Below are 16,511 nucleotides of genomic sequence, written 5' to 3' on the forward strand. Positions count from 1 at the left end.
CGGAAATACTGCGAGAAATGGGCAAAGAATACGAAATAATAAACGCAATAAAAATAAGAAAGTTCCAATATCTGAGACACGTAATGAGGGGACACCGACATGAACTGTTAAGACTGATAATACAGGGAAATATAAGAGGAGGAAGGAGTATAGGAAGACTATAGAACTCTTCAGAGTCTCCTATTAGGAGACGGCACTTAAATAATAAGAAGAATAAAATGCCCCAAAACTAAACGTGAGCACTTTTGCTTGATTCTTCGTTTTTTAAAATGCTTGAGCAATTAATTGGTAGAAAAATATATTATAATGTTTGTTATTATATATTTTATTAAAATTGTATAAAATAATTTACACTTGAGATTATCTACAAGGAGGAAACATATACCTTACAACTAAAAGTATATCCAACAACATGTTGTCAGCTGGCAGTCGTACTTGGTAGTGGGAAAATAAAATACAAAACTTTATACAGCTACTAATTACAGAAGGGATAGTTAGGGCAGGATCTGGCATCTACTCCAGCTGGAATTTGAGCAGGTTGAGCATGTGCTCCAGCTTGGTTGTATTGTGCTGGGTTGTAAGCTGCTTGAGCATATTGGGAAGCTACTGGAGCTGGGTTATAGGCAGCTGGTTGTGGAGCACCTAAAATATAAATAATTTTTCATATAATTTTTACAGTGATAATACAATGTGTACATAATTTTTCTTAAAAATATATTTAAAAAAAATTACTCAAGAAGTTAAACACTTCCTTTGGTATATGAATTTCATAAAAAAAAAATTAATTATCCAAATTGGAATAGTAAAGTGAATACATCATAAGACGAACGTTTTCGGTCGTATCAGACCATCATCAGTGTACACTCTAAATCATCGTAGTTGAAACAATGTAAAAAATCAAATAGTTAAATATGTGCAGTTAGATTAAATATTAAAGTTTAATTAATATTAAATTTTGTTTGAATTTTATTTATCTCGCATCTAATAGAAAATCGGTAATAAAATTGATCATCTTGTACTTCTTTGTATTTCCTAGGTATTTCTTTCTCGAATATTTGGTTTGTATTGGATTGTAAACTTTCTTGTATTATCTTGCGAAACAGACTTGCGAAAGAGACTGTAAAAAGTATTTTTTTAATTTGTTTCCTCTTTTGTACCCAAATTCAATGTTTTAACATGGAAAGTAATGGAATATTTTACTTCTGAAAATTGTTTTAAAAATAATAAAACGGCTACACCTACTTTTGTATAACCATGGATTTGTTGTGAAAATTATATATAAACTAGGTGTTGGCAAAACGTGGGCCTGGCTCGCCTCGAATGCCATTGCTAAATAGAAATTATCCTGGAATTAAATATTCCATTCAAATTTAAGAAATACTTGCATTTTTAGTTTTCTTTTAAATATACCATAACCAAAGAATTTTACCATTTATATTTCTAATGTATTATTGTAAGTGTATGTATTAGTACGGTATTATAGTACGGTACGGCCTAAGCTTAATATATTTAGGCCAGGACATACATATACGACAAAAAAGTGATAGACAATGAGATATTGAATAGAGATAAAAGTTTTCCATAATATAAAAGCTAGTAACAAAATACCCTTACCAGACGTATTGATATATGCAAGGCAATACTAGACAATAAGAACTATAGAAGCAAAAACATACAAGGTTAAGGGGGTAGAAAGATTTTAGTTAGGTTTAGTTTTAGTTAGTTAGGTCATATTTAAGGAATTCCATAGATGAAACCACCTAATAGAATACTAACTGGAAAAATTGGGAAAAAAGAAGCTAGTGGACCTAAAACCAAATGGAAAAAGATTTTTTTTAAATATATATAATAATTGAACATCACAAATATATTAATTAAAAGGAAAATAATGAAAACTGACAACTCCACAAACCATGGATCTGTCCCGAATGGCCAGCTAATATTGTTCTGAAGCTATTTTCATGGGCATCTTAATACAATTTACTCTTTTTATTGGCAACAAGCTAAAATTCTATTATTTACAAGTTTTTTTGACATTTCGATACCCACTTCGGAAATTGTTCTCAAAATACAAAACGTTGACAAATTAAACAAATTTTATTTTTGTTACTTAGTTAATAATTTTTCTAATAACTGAATTTTAATTAACTCATTTCATTGATAATTCAGACATAATATATGTATTATACAAAGTAGATGAGTTTAAATTCAAATTTTTGATTTAAATAAATGGAAAAACCACCACAAAGAAGAACTTCAAGAAAATAGACAGGAATACATAAATATATCACCCAAGCACTACAATTTAAATGGGCAAGAGGTAGAATTAAATGACGAATTCGTTGAGAGAATGATAAAATCACTAAAAAATAAAAAAGCGTGTGGTCCAGAAGAAATCCCAGCGCAACTTATAAAAAATGGAACTGCAAAATTGATCAAATTCATAACCTTAACTTTTGATAATTTCACAAATGGAGAAAACATTCCAGAAAATTGGAAAACAAGTGTGGATAACCCCAATACACAAAAAGGGTAACAAGGAAGACTGCAAGAACTATCACTGTATTACTGTAACCAGCACCTTTAGCAGATTATAATAATATGAAAAAACTTTGAGAACTCTAATAGAAAATGAATATGCACCTTTAGAGATCGAACAACAAGCAGGATGCCGAGCAGAAACACCGTGCATTGACCACATCTTCACGCTCAACCAGCGGTTCGTCGATCTAAGGCATATGATACCGTGCCACTGTAAATTATGGCAAGTCCTATTAAAATTCCCTATTAATATAACTTTAATAAAAGAATGTGCAAAAATTATATTATAACACCCAATCAAACATTAAAATCAACAACAGATTATCCGACAGATTATGGTGAATAAGGGACTACGACAGGGATGCAGCTTGTCGTCAAAACTGTTTAAAACCTATATAAATGAGGTCTTGAATAAATTGTTGAAATCATGTTCTAGCATGGGGTACAGCTAAAGAACGACTCAACACTGCACACACTACATTTTTCTGACGATCAGGTAGTGATTGCCCAGGATTAAGATGATCTGATATTTACGACAAACCGGCTGTTTCAAGAATACAAAAAATGGGACCTATACGTCAATATAAAGAAAACCAAATATATTATGTGTACAGAAGGAGAGAAAAATGTGTTACAACTAGAGGATGATTCTGTTATCGAACCAAGCTCTGATTATGTATATCTTGGAACGAGAATCCAACAAAGTGGAAGGGCAGAATTCGAAATAGAGAAAAGAATTGTGAAAGGACAGAAAGCAATAGGAGCTTCAAAGTCGCTATCTTGGTCATAAACCCTACCAAAATAAAAGAAAGCACAGTTATATAATAGCATCTTTAATGGCGTGGTAATATATGAATGTGAAACCTGACAATTGAATAAGCGAACAGAACAGAAGTTGTTAGCACTGGAAATAAACTTCTGGCGAAGCTTAGCCTGCATCTCTAGAGTCTCACATGTAACGAATGAACGAGTACGTGACATTATGAACAGAAAAACAAACATAATTGAAGAAATCCAGGAAAAACAACTTTGTTGGTATGACCATATATAAAGAATGAAGGAACATCGACTTCTAAAGCTGCCAATGCAATGGCAACCCCAGGAAAAAAGGAAAATGGGTAGACCGAAAACTATCAGGATAAGTGGAATCCAAAAAGCTATTTTCAGACGCGGCTTGAAAATAGAAACCGGAATGCGCAGGACGCTATAAACCGGCGTTATAATATTAGATGAGTTTAAAATGATATGGATAATATTTTAGATTTGTGTTCCTGATACTACTTTATTCGAAGCTAATTAAGTACCTCCGTTACATGAAATCAACTTTAACTTAAGAATCTCCGTCAGAAAATCATAGCATGTGATTTGTTTTCATAGAATGTGAAAAAGACAACGAGATGCAATTATAGTAAAATTCTCTTGTTAGTGATTCTACAATATATCACGAGGAACATACCAGGGAAAAAACCTCATGATACTATTCCGACATGGTGGGTATTTGGTCTTACATTTACTTTACTCTCAATATTAACACCAAGCTCTAATTTTATATGTATCAATATTCTTTTAAAACATAAACAATGTATTTTTGATATGTTATTGACTTACTAATAATGGTATTTTATCGCCAACCGTCACTAAAGTCATTCATTATTGTACTCATTTGACGCAATTTGCGGCAGTAAAGTAACACTTTATTGTACTGAAAGAACAATTTTACTTTACCTGTCGCGATTAATCAAATTAACCGAGATGTAAGTAAGTGGTCGATGGCAGTAATCGATTATTTATTTGAGTGAACTTAAAATTTATTTACTTTAATTATTGAAAATATTGTACACAACTTACATTATTATTAATTAAATTTAGGCAAAAAAGTAAAATTCTGTAGTATTTTGCAATTAAATTCATATAAAATTAATCAAAATTTTACCGATTTAGTAATTATTCAATACTGATAACTATCTATCGATTAAAAATCGAAAGCGGCATGCAGAAGTCACCTGTCATCACTGTCATATTTAAAAAATTTAAATTAAAAATTGTATTTATTGTAATAAAAGTGTTAAAACGAATATCAAATTATAGTACAGTAGTGCTGCTTTGGAAATGGAAGAAATTACATGAACGCCACCTGAAATACGCAAGAAATCGTTAGAGGCAGTTTCAGAGCTTCTCCCAGCAAAATCCATCGAAAAATACAATAGGCAATATGACATTTGAAGCATGGCGTGAAAAAAATTGTATTACAAATTATAGTGAAGTGTTTTACTAGCATATTTCTCTGAATTGCCTAGAGGCCGCGTCCCACCATCAAATAATTTGATCAAACTGGTTTGAGCAAACTGAAAGTGACAGTTAGTGACGTCACATCCTGAGTGTTCATTGTGGATAATAATGAAAATTTTTAATTTTAAATAAAGTACAAACAAGTTAGACAACTCAGTACAAAAAATTTGATCAAACTAGACTGATAGTGAGAGCACAGATTTTTAGAATTTCAAAAAAACTGCAATTGTGACGTCACTTTGACGTACTTCCGGAGTTTGCTCAAACTGTTTGATCAAATTATTTGATGGTGAGACGCGGCCTTAAAGAATATTCTCCATCGACTTTGTGGTCCTATTATTCAATATTAAAGGCAACTTTGACCACAATAAAAAACTTACAGCTTTTTTGAAACAAAAAGGAAGGAATTACATTCCCAAAAAATCAAAAACCCTGCCGCAAGAAGAAGTGCTAAATTTCTTATTAAATGCACCTGATAACGATTATTTTTAATGATGAAGGTAATTCAACAAAAACAAAATTACTATTACATATTATATTGTACGTAAAGTTCTTTTTCATATCCTTGACTCTACCATGATTTATGTATAATGTCTTTTCATTTGATGTCAATTATTTTCTTTACATTTTTTACTTGCCTATTTGTTCTTTTTATCCCTAATATCGGCCCTGTCTACCAAGTGGTTGCGTAGGCTAACGGTATATATATCTAGTTACGGACGTGTCAGTACTTGGTTCGAATCCCCCGTAAGGAAAACGTTTTTGTTTAATATTAATGGTTGACATACTTAGACTATTATAAGGACTAAGTACACACACTCTTTTTTCATTAGAAGGATATAATTAAGTAAATGTTAAGTAAGTGTTAATGTTTTTTATGATTGGCGACAAAATTTTGTATGCACCACGTCAGTAAAGACTCTTTATCGAACTCGTCTGTTATTCGCCTTGCTCGCTACGCTCGCTCGGCTCATAATATCAGACTCGTTCGATAAAGAGTCACTTTACTGACTTGGTACATAAATAACTATTTTTCAATTTAGTTCCTCTCTTAATATGGGTAACCAGAACCTACTGCATTTTGCCGAGGAAGCTGCGACGAAATGGTTTCATTGTTAATATTGAGTGTAAATTAAATGTAAGACCAAATACTTATCACGTCGGGATGGTATCATGAGGTTTTATTTTTTTTTCTCATGAAGTAAAATGAAGACTTAGTCCATTTATGATATTAGATTGCTACTCTCATAATTTTGGCACTACCTACTACTTATGCATCAAGATTTAACATAACCTACCAGCATATCCAGGAGCTAGAGCTTCAGCAAGGCCTTCACCGTGGTAATCTCCATCACCAATGTATTCACCACGGTCTAAAGCGTTTTGTACATCAGGAGCGTATTGTTGTTGCTGTTGAGCTTGAGCATATTGTTGAGGTACAACGGGGTTGTATTGTTGTGGGGCGAATTGGGCTTGAGGTTGGTATTGGGGTTGGTATTGTTGAGGTTGGGGTTGGTATTGGGCTTGGTATTGAGGTTGGTATTGGGGTTGGTATTGGGGTTGAGCTTGGTATTGAGAGTATTGTGGCACGACTTGTTCGGGTACTTGGTTGACAGCTACAGCGGGGTTCGAACAGTCAGGGAAGTTGGGACAAGCTTTAGGGTCTACTCCTGCGGGGTAAAGAGCTGCAGGTTGGCCTCCTGCCAAGGGACCATTGTAAGCCGCTGATGCTACGGCCAAGGAGCAAGCGAGTACAGCCTGAAAAACAAATAATTGGTAGGTATATATATATATAAAAAATTCAATAAAAATTTTAAATGTTTTAAACTGTAAATTGTGATTTAAATGTTATATCGAGCATATTCTTGGTTACTTAACCAATAGATTTCGTTAAATAGATTTTAAAATTAAATGATAAAACATGCATAAGCACTGAAATTATATTCTAATAGTTAAAAAGTGATAATTGTGGCTTGGTTCTAAAAGGGCCAATGTCAATATTTTACTTATTTGTACAGCTTTATTTAAAATTGAATATTGACAAAATAAAACGAAAAAAATTGACATTGGCCATTTTAACACAAAATGAGATACTGTGGCTTGGTGTTAAAATGGCCAATGTCAATTTTTTGCGTTTTGTTTGGTCAATATTAAATTTTAAATAAAGCTGTACAAAAAAGTAAAATATTGACATTGGCCCTTTTAGAACCAAGCCACAGAATTATAACCTCCCTTTTATATCGCTAACGCGACTTTGAAATTATACCAGGGTAGTCTGCTATATCTTGGGTATACGGAATACAAGGAAGGTAACCGGGCCAGTGCTATGCTTCAACCGCCTCTTATTACACCTGGTATTAACCAAGGCACTCATTTTATTCAGGCTGAGTTTACCAGGAGCTAGTAGATATTTGAAAATAACTAGATGTTCTCGCCGGCGCTGGAATTCGATCCCCAACCGTATGCGTGGAAGTCAGACATTATAGACGGAGAGGCAGCGCTGAAAAATCTCTTTGAATTTACTAAAGCTAAATTTTTCACAGTTGATTACTGTGATTGTGTAGAGAAACATACTGCGGTCGGTCAAGCGAAACATAGAACAAGGGGTTACTTAGAGGGTATCAAAGTTGCTTTCCTACGAAGGTAATTAAATCCATTTACTAAGGCTCAAAAACAGTACACACATTCTAAATTGAATATAAATAAAAGTTATTATAGTCGGTCAGCTGTATGACGGGACAGAGCCGGTCGGTCGGCCCCAATGAATGTACAGGGTTATTCACTATATTTTAACCCCCTTGTAAACTGCTTTATTTACAGAATTAGAAAAAAATGTAAAATTGCCGATTTTTTTATTATGATTTTTTGACATATATATCGTACTAGTGACGTCATTCATCTGGGCGTGATGACGTAATCGACTATTTTATTAAATAAGAATTGGGGTCGTGTGCTATATCATTTGAAAGGTTATTCATTTCTCAATACAGTACTATAAACATTAAGATCATTATTTATACAGGGTGTCCAACAATTTTTTTTGAATTATTAATTAACCAATTAATGTAGGTAATTAAAAAAATTTTTGGACACCCTGTATAATTAATCATGTTATTGTGTATATTACTGAATAGGGAATTGAATGACCTTTCAAATGAGCTAGCACTCGATCCCTATTTCCATTTAAAACACTAGTCGATTACGTCATTACGCCCAAATTGATGACGTCACTAGTACGATATATATGTCAAAAAATCATAATTTAAAAATCGAATAACTTTTGTATTTTACAATTTTTAATAATTCTGTAAATAAAGCAGTGTACAAGGGGGTCAAAATATAGTGAATAACCCTGTACATTCATTGGGGCCGACCAACCGGCTCTGTCCCGTCATATAGCTGACGGACTATAATAACTTTTATTTATATTTAATTTATAATGTGTGTACTGATTTTCAGCCTTAGTAAATGGATTTAATTACCTTCGTAGGAAAGCAACTTTGATACCCTCTCAGTAACCCCTGTTCTACGTTTTGCTTGACTGACCGCAGCATGTTTCTACACAATCACGGTAATCAACTGTGAAAAATCTAGCTTTAGTAAATTCAAAGATATTTTTCAGCGCTGCCTCTTCGACTATTATATCGCTTGAGCTATCCGGCCCTAGTGGCTGCTATAATTATTATTACGGACTAATTCAAGTTTAGACATTTGAATTTTACGAATCATTAGAAAACCATGTTCGGGGTATTATCGGTGCAATTTTAACAGCTTTGTAGTATGGAAAATTTCTGTATATAATCCGAGAAGAAGCAGATACTCCTAGGTGAGCTGTGTCTCCCTACAGGCAGATCATAAACCGACTATTTGTTTTTTCATTTATAATGCATCTTACCTTTTTTTATTCGATTTCGTATTTTTTTTTTATTTTTCCAAATGAACCTGGCAATTGTTTTTAACAAATAACTTATAAAACTCATCTCATCAAAATAAACATTTATTCTCTCTTGGTAATTTTTCGAAAAATGCTTCCTTTTCGAGTTATTTGTAATATTTTGGTGAAAAAATGCTTTAAATAGTGATATTTTGTATTGTTTCTCTAAAAAACTACAAAATAAATTGCAATTCTAAAAAAATTTATAATCTTTAAACCTTCAAGTACAGGTAATAAGAATCTGTTGACAATAACAAGTAGTTTCTATATTGCAAAAAACATAATTTTAAATTTAAATAAAGATTTCTACGCGTCGCGCGCCTCTATCGTCGCAACCACTCTACACACAGCGGTAGACTGCTTAAAAGGCATATTCGAAATATTTATTTTGGGTCATGTTTTCAGCGAGATAGAAACCATGTATCTGTGTCAAAATATTTTACTTGTACATGAAGAGGGAAGACTATAAAGCATTTTGTAGAATTGCAATGCATTTTCTAGTTTAAAAAAATCCAAAATTCACTAATTAAAAAAATGTTTCAACAAGAAATTGCAAATAACTCGAAAAGGAAGCATTTTTCGGAAAATTACCGAGAGGGGAAAGTGTTTTTTTCGATGATATACATCTAAAAAATTAATTCCTAAGCGATTCTGTGAAATAATTTTTTTATGGTATTTGTTAATAACAACTGCCCGCGTACCTGCAAAAATAAAAAATAATAAAAATACAGTTTAACTTAGAAAAATGTATACAATCGAGTAAAAAAGGTTTGATGCATTATAAATGCAAAAACCGTGGGGCAGATTTCGTGTCTAAGTATCTTTTTACGGGTAAACCTCTCGCCTTTTCCAATGAACAAAATCATGCAAATCTTTCTTAAAAAGAAAAAATAGGAAACACATAATGCAATAGAAAAAATAGGAAACAGATAATTTAATAGATTTTGAACGTTTGTCTAAAATGTCATTAAAAATTAAAACATGAGAATATTTTATAGACGAACCAAACAAGTAGAAACAAATATTAAGGTACGTATATATATGCGCCCTGATCGCGCGCGTCATGTTCGTTAGATCAGTACGTGTTTTCAAGAGGCGCTCCGTTTGTGCGCTTCTTGAAAACACATACTAATCTAACAAACATGCTGCGCGCGAGCGGCACGCACGCCGAGCGGAACTCATATGTATACATACCTTTATATCTTAACAGCATTAAAACTTACCAAGGCGCATATTTTATGTGTGCAATACTAGAAATTATTATTGCTATTACTAGATATTATTATAAAAATTTTAAAATAGATACATATATTATTAATGTATCTATTTTTAAAATTTTCTAAACAACTATTTAACAAGTAATTGAAGTGTAGCGCTTAGCAACCAAGACAACAAGGTAAACTACCACGGATTGTTGTGAATTACTGGAATGAAAATAATTACTATATTACACTGAAAATAATGCCGATAAAATAACATAATCTATTTAACAGAAAAGGAACTGAAGGTTGAAAATTTATGTTTTTTGCATTTGTGTTTGAGTTATGTCTTATTTTTCAATAACAACAGCACTTTCCCGTTTACTGGAATTCATATCATGAAATATCATCCAACCTATATTTACCATTCGAATAATGCTTTCTGAGTTCTTCATTCATTTATTCATATTAGACATCCAGGAAGACAACTTTTTAGACAAAATAGTTTTACTATACTAAAAACGCAAAATTATGCGAAATGAATCCATATATGCCCTCCTAGAAGCCATTGTGAAAGGAAAATATTTCCTGGAAAAAAACTGGAAGTAGTAGAAATGGACTATCTGAGAAGAGCGTGTAGGATATCTAGACTTGATCACATCCCAAATGAAGAAATAAGAAGACGGACCGGAAGAATCTACAGTACCGTAGATACAATAGAATCCAAACAACTTTTATGGTACGGGCATGTAATGCGAATGGATGATGAACGATGGCCAAAACAGGCTTTAAACCATGTCCCATGGAATAGAAGAAGAAGAGGAAGACCAGCACTGGAATGGAAAGAAGGAATCAGAGAAATAATGAGAGATAGAGCCATAAATGAGGAAGAATGGACCGACCGAAAAAGGTGGAGATCGAAATGCGGGATGGGGCAGGCAGAGGCTGTAGGACCCCCGTAGATATATATAAAAAAATATCCTTGTTGAAGAACCTCAGAAATCGGTTCAATACAATACCTGTGCAGCTTTTCCGTGCTGCTGCAGATAAAGTGAAAATTGCCATGATGATCACAACATTCGTCACGGAAGGCACATCAAGAAGATATTAAAAAGATATATTTTTGGTAATACTTTAAAAAGTAAAGATATTTGTTTTATTTATTAGGGTGTAGGTCTTATTTTATTAAGAATACCTATACCCAATAATTTTATATCAAATGGAAATTAATTGAAATAAAATTTAAAAAATGAAAATACATTGGAACAAAAAGAGCAAAGATCAAAATTTTTATAGACAGACATTGAATACACTAAAATTATACTAGAATATTAAAATGGGAATTTAAATCATACTTAAAACTTAAAAAAATAATATACTAGGCATATAAATAAAAAGAATTTGTGAAAATTGTAAGAATTAAATATGGGTAAATAATATAATGTTTTGAAGACAAGACCGGCAAGAATGGAGAAAAATAGTAAACGAAAATAGGCAAGACTTACTTAGAGTTGTATAGCCAATATAGAAGAAGTAATTGGTTGAAATAAAAACCTCTTTGACAACAAAAAAGCATCTCTTGAACTTTCTAAGTAACGATAATACCTACCACAATTTAAAAAATTTCAAAAAATCTTAAAATGCCAAATTAGTTTTGAAGAAAACTAATGCCCTGAAATCAAAACTGTATTCTCAAAAAAGGTCCATTGTAGCTCAGCAAGTATTTAGATCACAAAAATCCAAAATCGGTATCGCACTGCACTAATAACCACATACACTATTAAGTAACCGTCTTAAGTAAGCCGTGAAACACTTTTTTCTCAAAACAATCGTCAAGCTTCACTAAACAGTTGAAATGAGGACTTACCAGTTTTACGAACATGTTGTTTTTGTGGTGTTCAAGTTCACTGTGACCACCGGCCAAAATTATATCGAATTTATATCATCACCACACCCTGTGTAACCATGAACTTACAAAATATATAATACTCTTATTTCCACGATGGAGTCACCAGAGCCGTACAAAGTGTGGGATTATTATTTATTCATTGATTTCTTTTAATTATTACGTGTGGAACTTAAAAAGAAGTAGAGTAAAAAATACTGAACATCAAACAACACCATTAAGCAGAATCATTAAAAAATAGGGTATATGGAACATCTCTAACATAACTAACAAGACAGATAAAATGTAGGTATCTAACTACATAGGAAACTACATTATTACAAAAAATAAACAAGGAAAGGAAACTATATTAAAAATTTGCTGTCTGTTCGTTCTTCAGCTGCTTTTCTTTTAGCATGTCTTTAGTATTTTCGCAGTATTTTTTATTTACTTTGTCTTCTATGGTTTTCTATTTAATATTTCTGACCATGTTTTGATAGTAAAGGTTTTTGGTACCTATATTTTTTAGCTATTTTTTTGGTTCTAATTTTTTTATAGACATTGTTATTTTTTACCTCTTGGACGTATTGTTAAACAAATTGTTATACCAGTTTTGTACGCGATATTAATGTTATGTTATATATTGCATAATGTTCATAACATAAATTCATTATCTACTTATAATACTATAAAAGAATCAATATATAATACTATGGTATAGTTAGACCCAAACCCAGACATCCAAAGTGAAAGTTATCCTCCAACACAAAATTGTTCTATATGGTCCAGATAATGTTCAGAAAAAAGTCACACCATTTTGAGCGTCGGGTTTGGGGGGAGAGGGGGAGAAATCTGCAAATTCGTAGTTTTTTACGTTTTTCGTCAATATTTCTAAAACTAAGCGATTTAGCATGAACAATCTTCTACACAAAATTGTTCTACATTAAATTTGAAATAAAAAAGGCTCTATGCATAACCCTTCTAAAATGAACGTTTCCAAAGTTACGGAGGTAGTATAGTATAATTGGTCCAAAAAAAGGCCTAACCCAGACATCCAAAGTAAAAGTTTTCCTTCAACACCAAATTGTTCTATATGGTCCACGTATTGTTCAGTAAAAAGTTACACCATTTTGAGCGTCCATTTTGGGGGGGGGGAGATGGGGGAGAAGTCGGTAAATTGGTAGTTTTTTTAAGTTTTTCGTCAGTATTTCTAAAACCTTGCTTTAGCGTAAGGAATGTTCTATAGAAAAATGTTCTACATCAAATTTAAAACAAAAAAGGTTCTATACATAATTGTTATAAAATCAATGGTTCCAGACTTACGGAGGGTGAAAAGTGGAGGTTTTCGATACTTTTTATATTTACCGATTTCTTCCCCCTCTCCCCCCCAAACCCGACGCTCAAAATGGTGTGACTTTTTCCTGAACATTATGTGGACCATATAGAACAATTTGGTGTTGGAGAATAACTTTCACTTTGGATGTCAGGGTTTTTGGTATAGTTATATGTTATATCATAAATATTGCCTAAAAAATATAAAAAGTATCGAAAACCTCAACCTTTCGCCCTCCGTAACTCTGGAACCGTTAATTTTATAACAATTATGTATAGAACATTTTTTGTTTTAAATTTCATGTAGAACATTTTTGTATATCACTGTTTACGCTAAAGCACAGTTTTAGAAATATTGACGAAAAACATAAAAAACCTACTAATTTACCTATTTCTCTCCTATCTCCCTCCCAAACCGGACGCTCAAAATGGTAACTTTTTACTGAACAATATGTGGACCATATAGAACATTTTGGTGTTGGAGGAAAACTTTTACTTCGGATGTTTGGGTTAGACCTTTTTTTGGACCAGTTATATTATACTACCTCCGTAACTTTGGAACCATTCATTTTAGAAAGATTATGCATAGGGCCTTTTTTATTTCAAATTTAATGTAGAACAATTTTGTATAGAAGGTTGTTCATGCTAAACCGCATAGTTTTAGAAATATTGGCGAAAAACTTAAAAAACTACGAATTTACCGATTTCTCCCCCCTCTCCCCCCAAACCCGACGCTCAAAATGGTGTGACTTTTTTCTGGACATTGTGTGGACCATATAGAACAATTTGGTGTTGAAGGATAACTTTCACTTTGGATGTCTGGGTTATGCCATCTTTTGGATCAACTATACTATACTAATAGTAAACACCATGCTGAACCGAACGAATTTAATAAACCATAAAATATTACTTGAACAAGAACAACAAAGCTTCCCCAGAGCTGAAGATCATGCACGTACATGCACTTTATTTTTTCATAAGAAAAATAGTGGAAATGCACTAGAATACAATCGACCGGAGTTTCTGTGGATGATGAACTTAAAAAATCCTTTGACAAAGTAAGGCTGAAGGACGGTTTCATCTTTTATACAATGGACAAATACCATTAAGATAATCAAAGATATAATATACAAGGACAACAAAACGCAGCATAGATAGACTGACTGAAGAAATATAGGTATACAGGTACAGGTATAGGGCAGGAAAATTCCTTTTTTTCCTGGACTTATATTATCCAAAAGTTCTCCGTTATGACTGAAGTTGAAGCTGAAATTGTTGCCCATTGCTATTCTACATTTAATCTAGAATTTTTGTACCCTGTAGAAATTTGTACAGGTCCTTTGCTTGGTGTGTCCTAAATATACCAGAGTGTCCTCTTGGTTGCTATATAGTTTTTGACTTGCAATCGCATCATACATGTCTTAGATTTTCTGGTTTCTGGATCTAGCGCTGTCATTGTCCTTTGCATAATTTTCTTGGATTGTATGTTGCTTGTAATAAAGGTTACCATAAAATCAGCTGCGACGTAACCAAATTATTTTACCGTAAACTATATGAGTGAATAGAATCAATAAATGTAAAGGACACAAAGATGCTGTTGAAACAATAGGATACAAGAAGTGGAATTGGGCTGGAGATATGGCGGGAATGAACGACGGTGGACTAAATTCGTAGTAGAGTGGCGTCCTAGGTTTGATGCAAATAGAAGTAGACGTAAACCTCCATTACGAAATGACTTTTAGAGAGTCATAAAAGCCCGATTTATATCCTTTCTCGTTGATAACAACATTTTATCACAAAATCAGTTCGGCTTTTTAAATAATAAATGTACCACAGATGGCACGTTTTCTGTACTACATGAGGTTTATCAAGCATTAAACAATAATCTGCACACTGCCACTGTTTTTTGGGATTATGCCAAAACTTTTGATTGTGTAAATCACGACATTGTGATAAAAAACTAGATTTCTATGGAATTCGAGATATTTCCTAGAATTGGTTTCAATCTTACTTGGATAATAGGAAACAACTGGTTAAAGCAAATGATACAGACTCTAGTCTCAAAAATGTTGTATGTGGGTACCACAAGGTTCAGTATTGGGTCCTCTACTTTTTCTTATCTTTATTAATGACATCGCTAGCTTAAAAATCGAGGGAAAAGTTTTTTTTGCTGATGATAGCAGTATCACTTCAAGCAACTCAAATATCGCAACTCTTCATGCTACTATAACTTCTGATCTACTCACAATAAAATCCTGGTCCGATTCAAATTTACTCTCTTTTAACGTAGATAAAACAGGAGCATTATCCTATAAAGGAGCTCTTCAACCCTTACCTCTTGATAACAGCCAGATCAGTATCGTTGATTCTGTAAACTTTCTTGGTATTTTTTTAGATAGCAACCTTAAATGGTCCCTTCATATTTATGTGTTAAGCAAGAAACTATCCTCAGCTTGCGTTGCAATAAGATCGCTTTCGAAGGAAATGAATTTAGCCTCTTCCAAAATAACATATTTTTCTTTGTTCGAGTCCCATCTTCGATATGGTCTCCCCTTTTGGGGTTCTGGTACGGCTGCCCAATCCAATGTTATTTTTAAATTACAAAAAAGAGCAATAAGATATCTGTTTGGCCTCAGAAGAACAACACATCGCAGAAGCTGCTTCAAAGATCACTGGATTCTAACACTACTTCTTTATACATTTTAGAAACTGTTTGCCTTATTCGTAAACATCTACATGTCTTTCCAGCAAAACCTAGAGATGACTATTCCACCAGAAATTCTACCTTTGACATCTATTTACCGATCCCGTCCAGTGAGTTATTAACCCGGGAGTAGTCGCGCTCGCTTCTGTAACGTCGATAGTCGCGTGTGAGATTCTATCTCAAAATACGAATTTAAAACAAATTTTTATTTTGTACTATTTTTATCTACTTTTTATATTGAAAATATATATTTGTAACAATTTTATTAAAAAAACCTGAGTTAACGGCCACCTGCCAACATCGGCCACCTGTCCTAACAGCCAGTTTAAAAATTTCCCAAACCAATTATATGTAGACTACAAAAACTGGCAATACCGTCCACCTTTCTATATCGGCCAATAGTTCTTTCATTTTTAGTGGCCGTTACTGACAAATTTTACTTTACAGTAAAACCTGTGTTAACGGCCATCTGCCAACATCGGCCACCTGTCCTAACGGCCAGTTTAAAGTTTCACAAACCAATTATATGTAGACTACAAAAACTGGCAATAGCGGGCCACCTTTCTATATCGGCCAATAGTTCTTTCATATTTAGTGGCCGTTACTGACAGGTTTTACTGTATTACG

At 33.0% G+C, this 16,511-nt stretch overlaps 1 protein-coding gene across 2 annotated transcripts; it reads right to left on the minus strand.

The window, feature by feature from the left end:
* Positions 1 to 309: 309 nt before the first annotated feature.
* LOC126880473 (uncharacterized) lies at positions 310 to 11,985 on the minus strand. Of its 2 annotated transcripts, XM_050644334.1 has the most exons (4): positions 11,831 to 11,985; positions 6,366 to 6,588; positions 6,129 to 6,320; positions 310 to 642 (listed from the first exon to the last, which is right to left on the minus strand). In XM_050644334.1, exons 1-4 carry the CDS (start codon positions 11,843 to 11,845, stop codon positions 476 to 478), a joined length of 597 nt encoding a protein of 198 aa, XP_050500291.1. In that variant the 5' UTR covers positions 11,846 to 11,985; the 3' UTR covers positions 310 to 475. The 2 variants fall into 2 exon arrangements, with proteins under 2 accessions (XP_050500291.1, XP_050500290.1); XM_050644333.1 differs by having other exon boundaries at positions 6,129 to 6,588.
* Between the last annotated feature and the right edge of the window lie 4,526 nt (positions 11,986 to 16,511).

Source organism: Diabrotica virgifera, chromosome 2 (assembly GCF_917563875.1).
Source record: "Diabrotica virgifera virgifera chromosome 2, PGI_DIABVI_V3a".
Lineage (NCBI taxonomy): Eukaryota > Metazoa > Arthropoda > Insecta > Coleoptera > Chrysomelidae > Diabrotica > Diabrotica virgifera.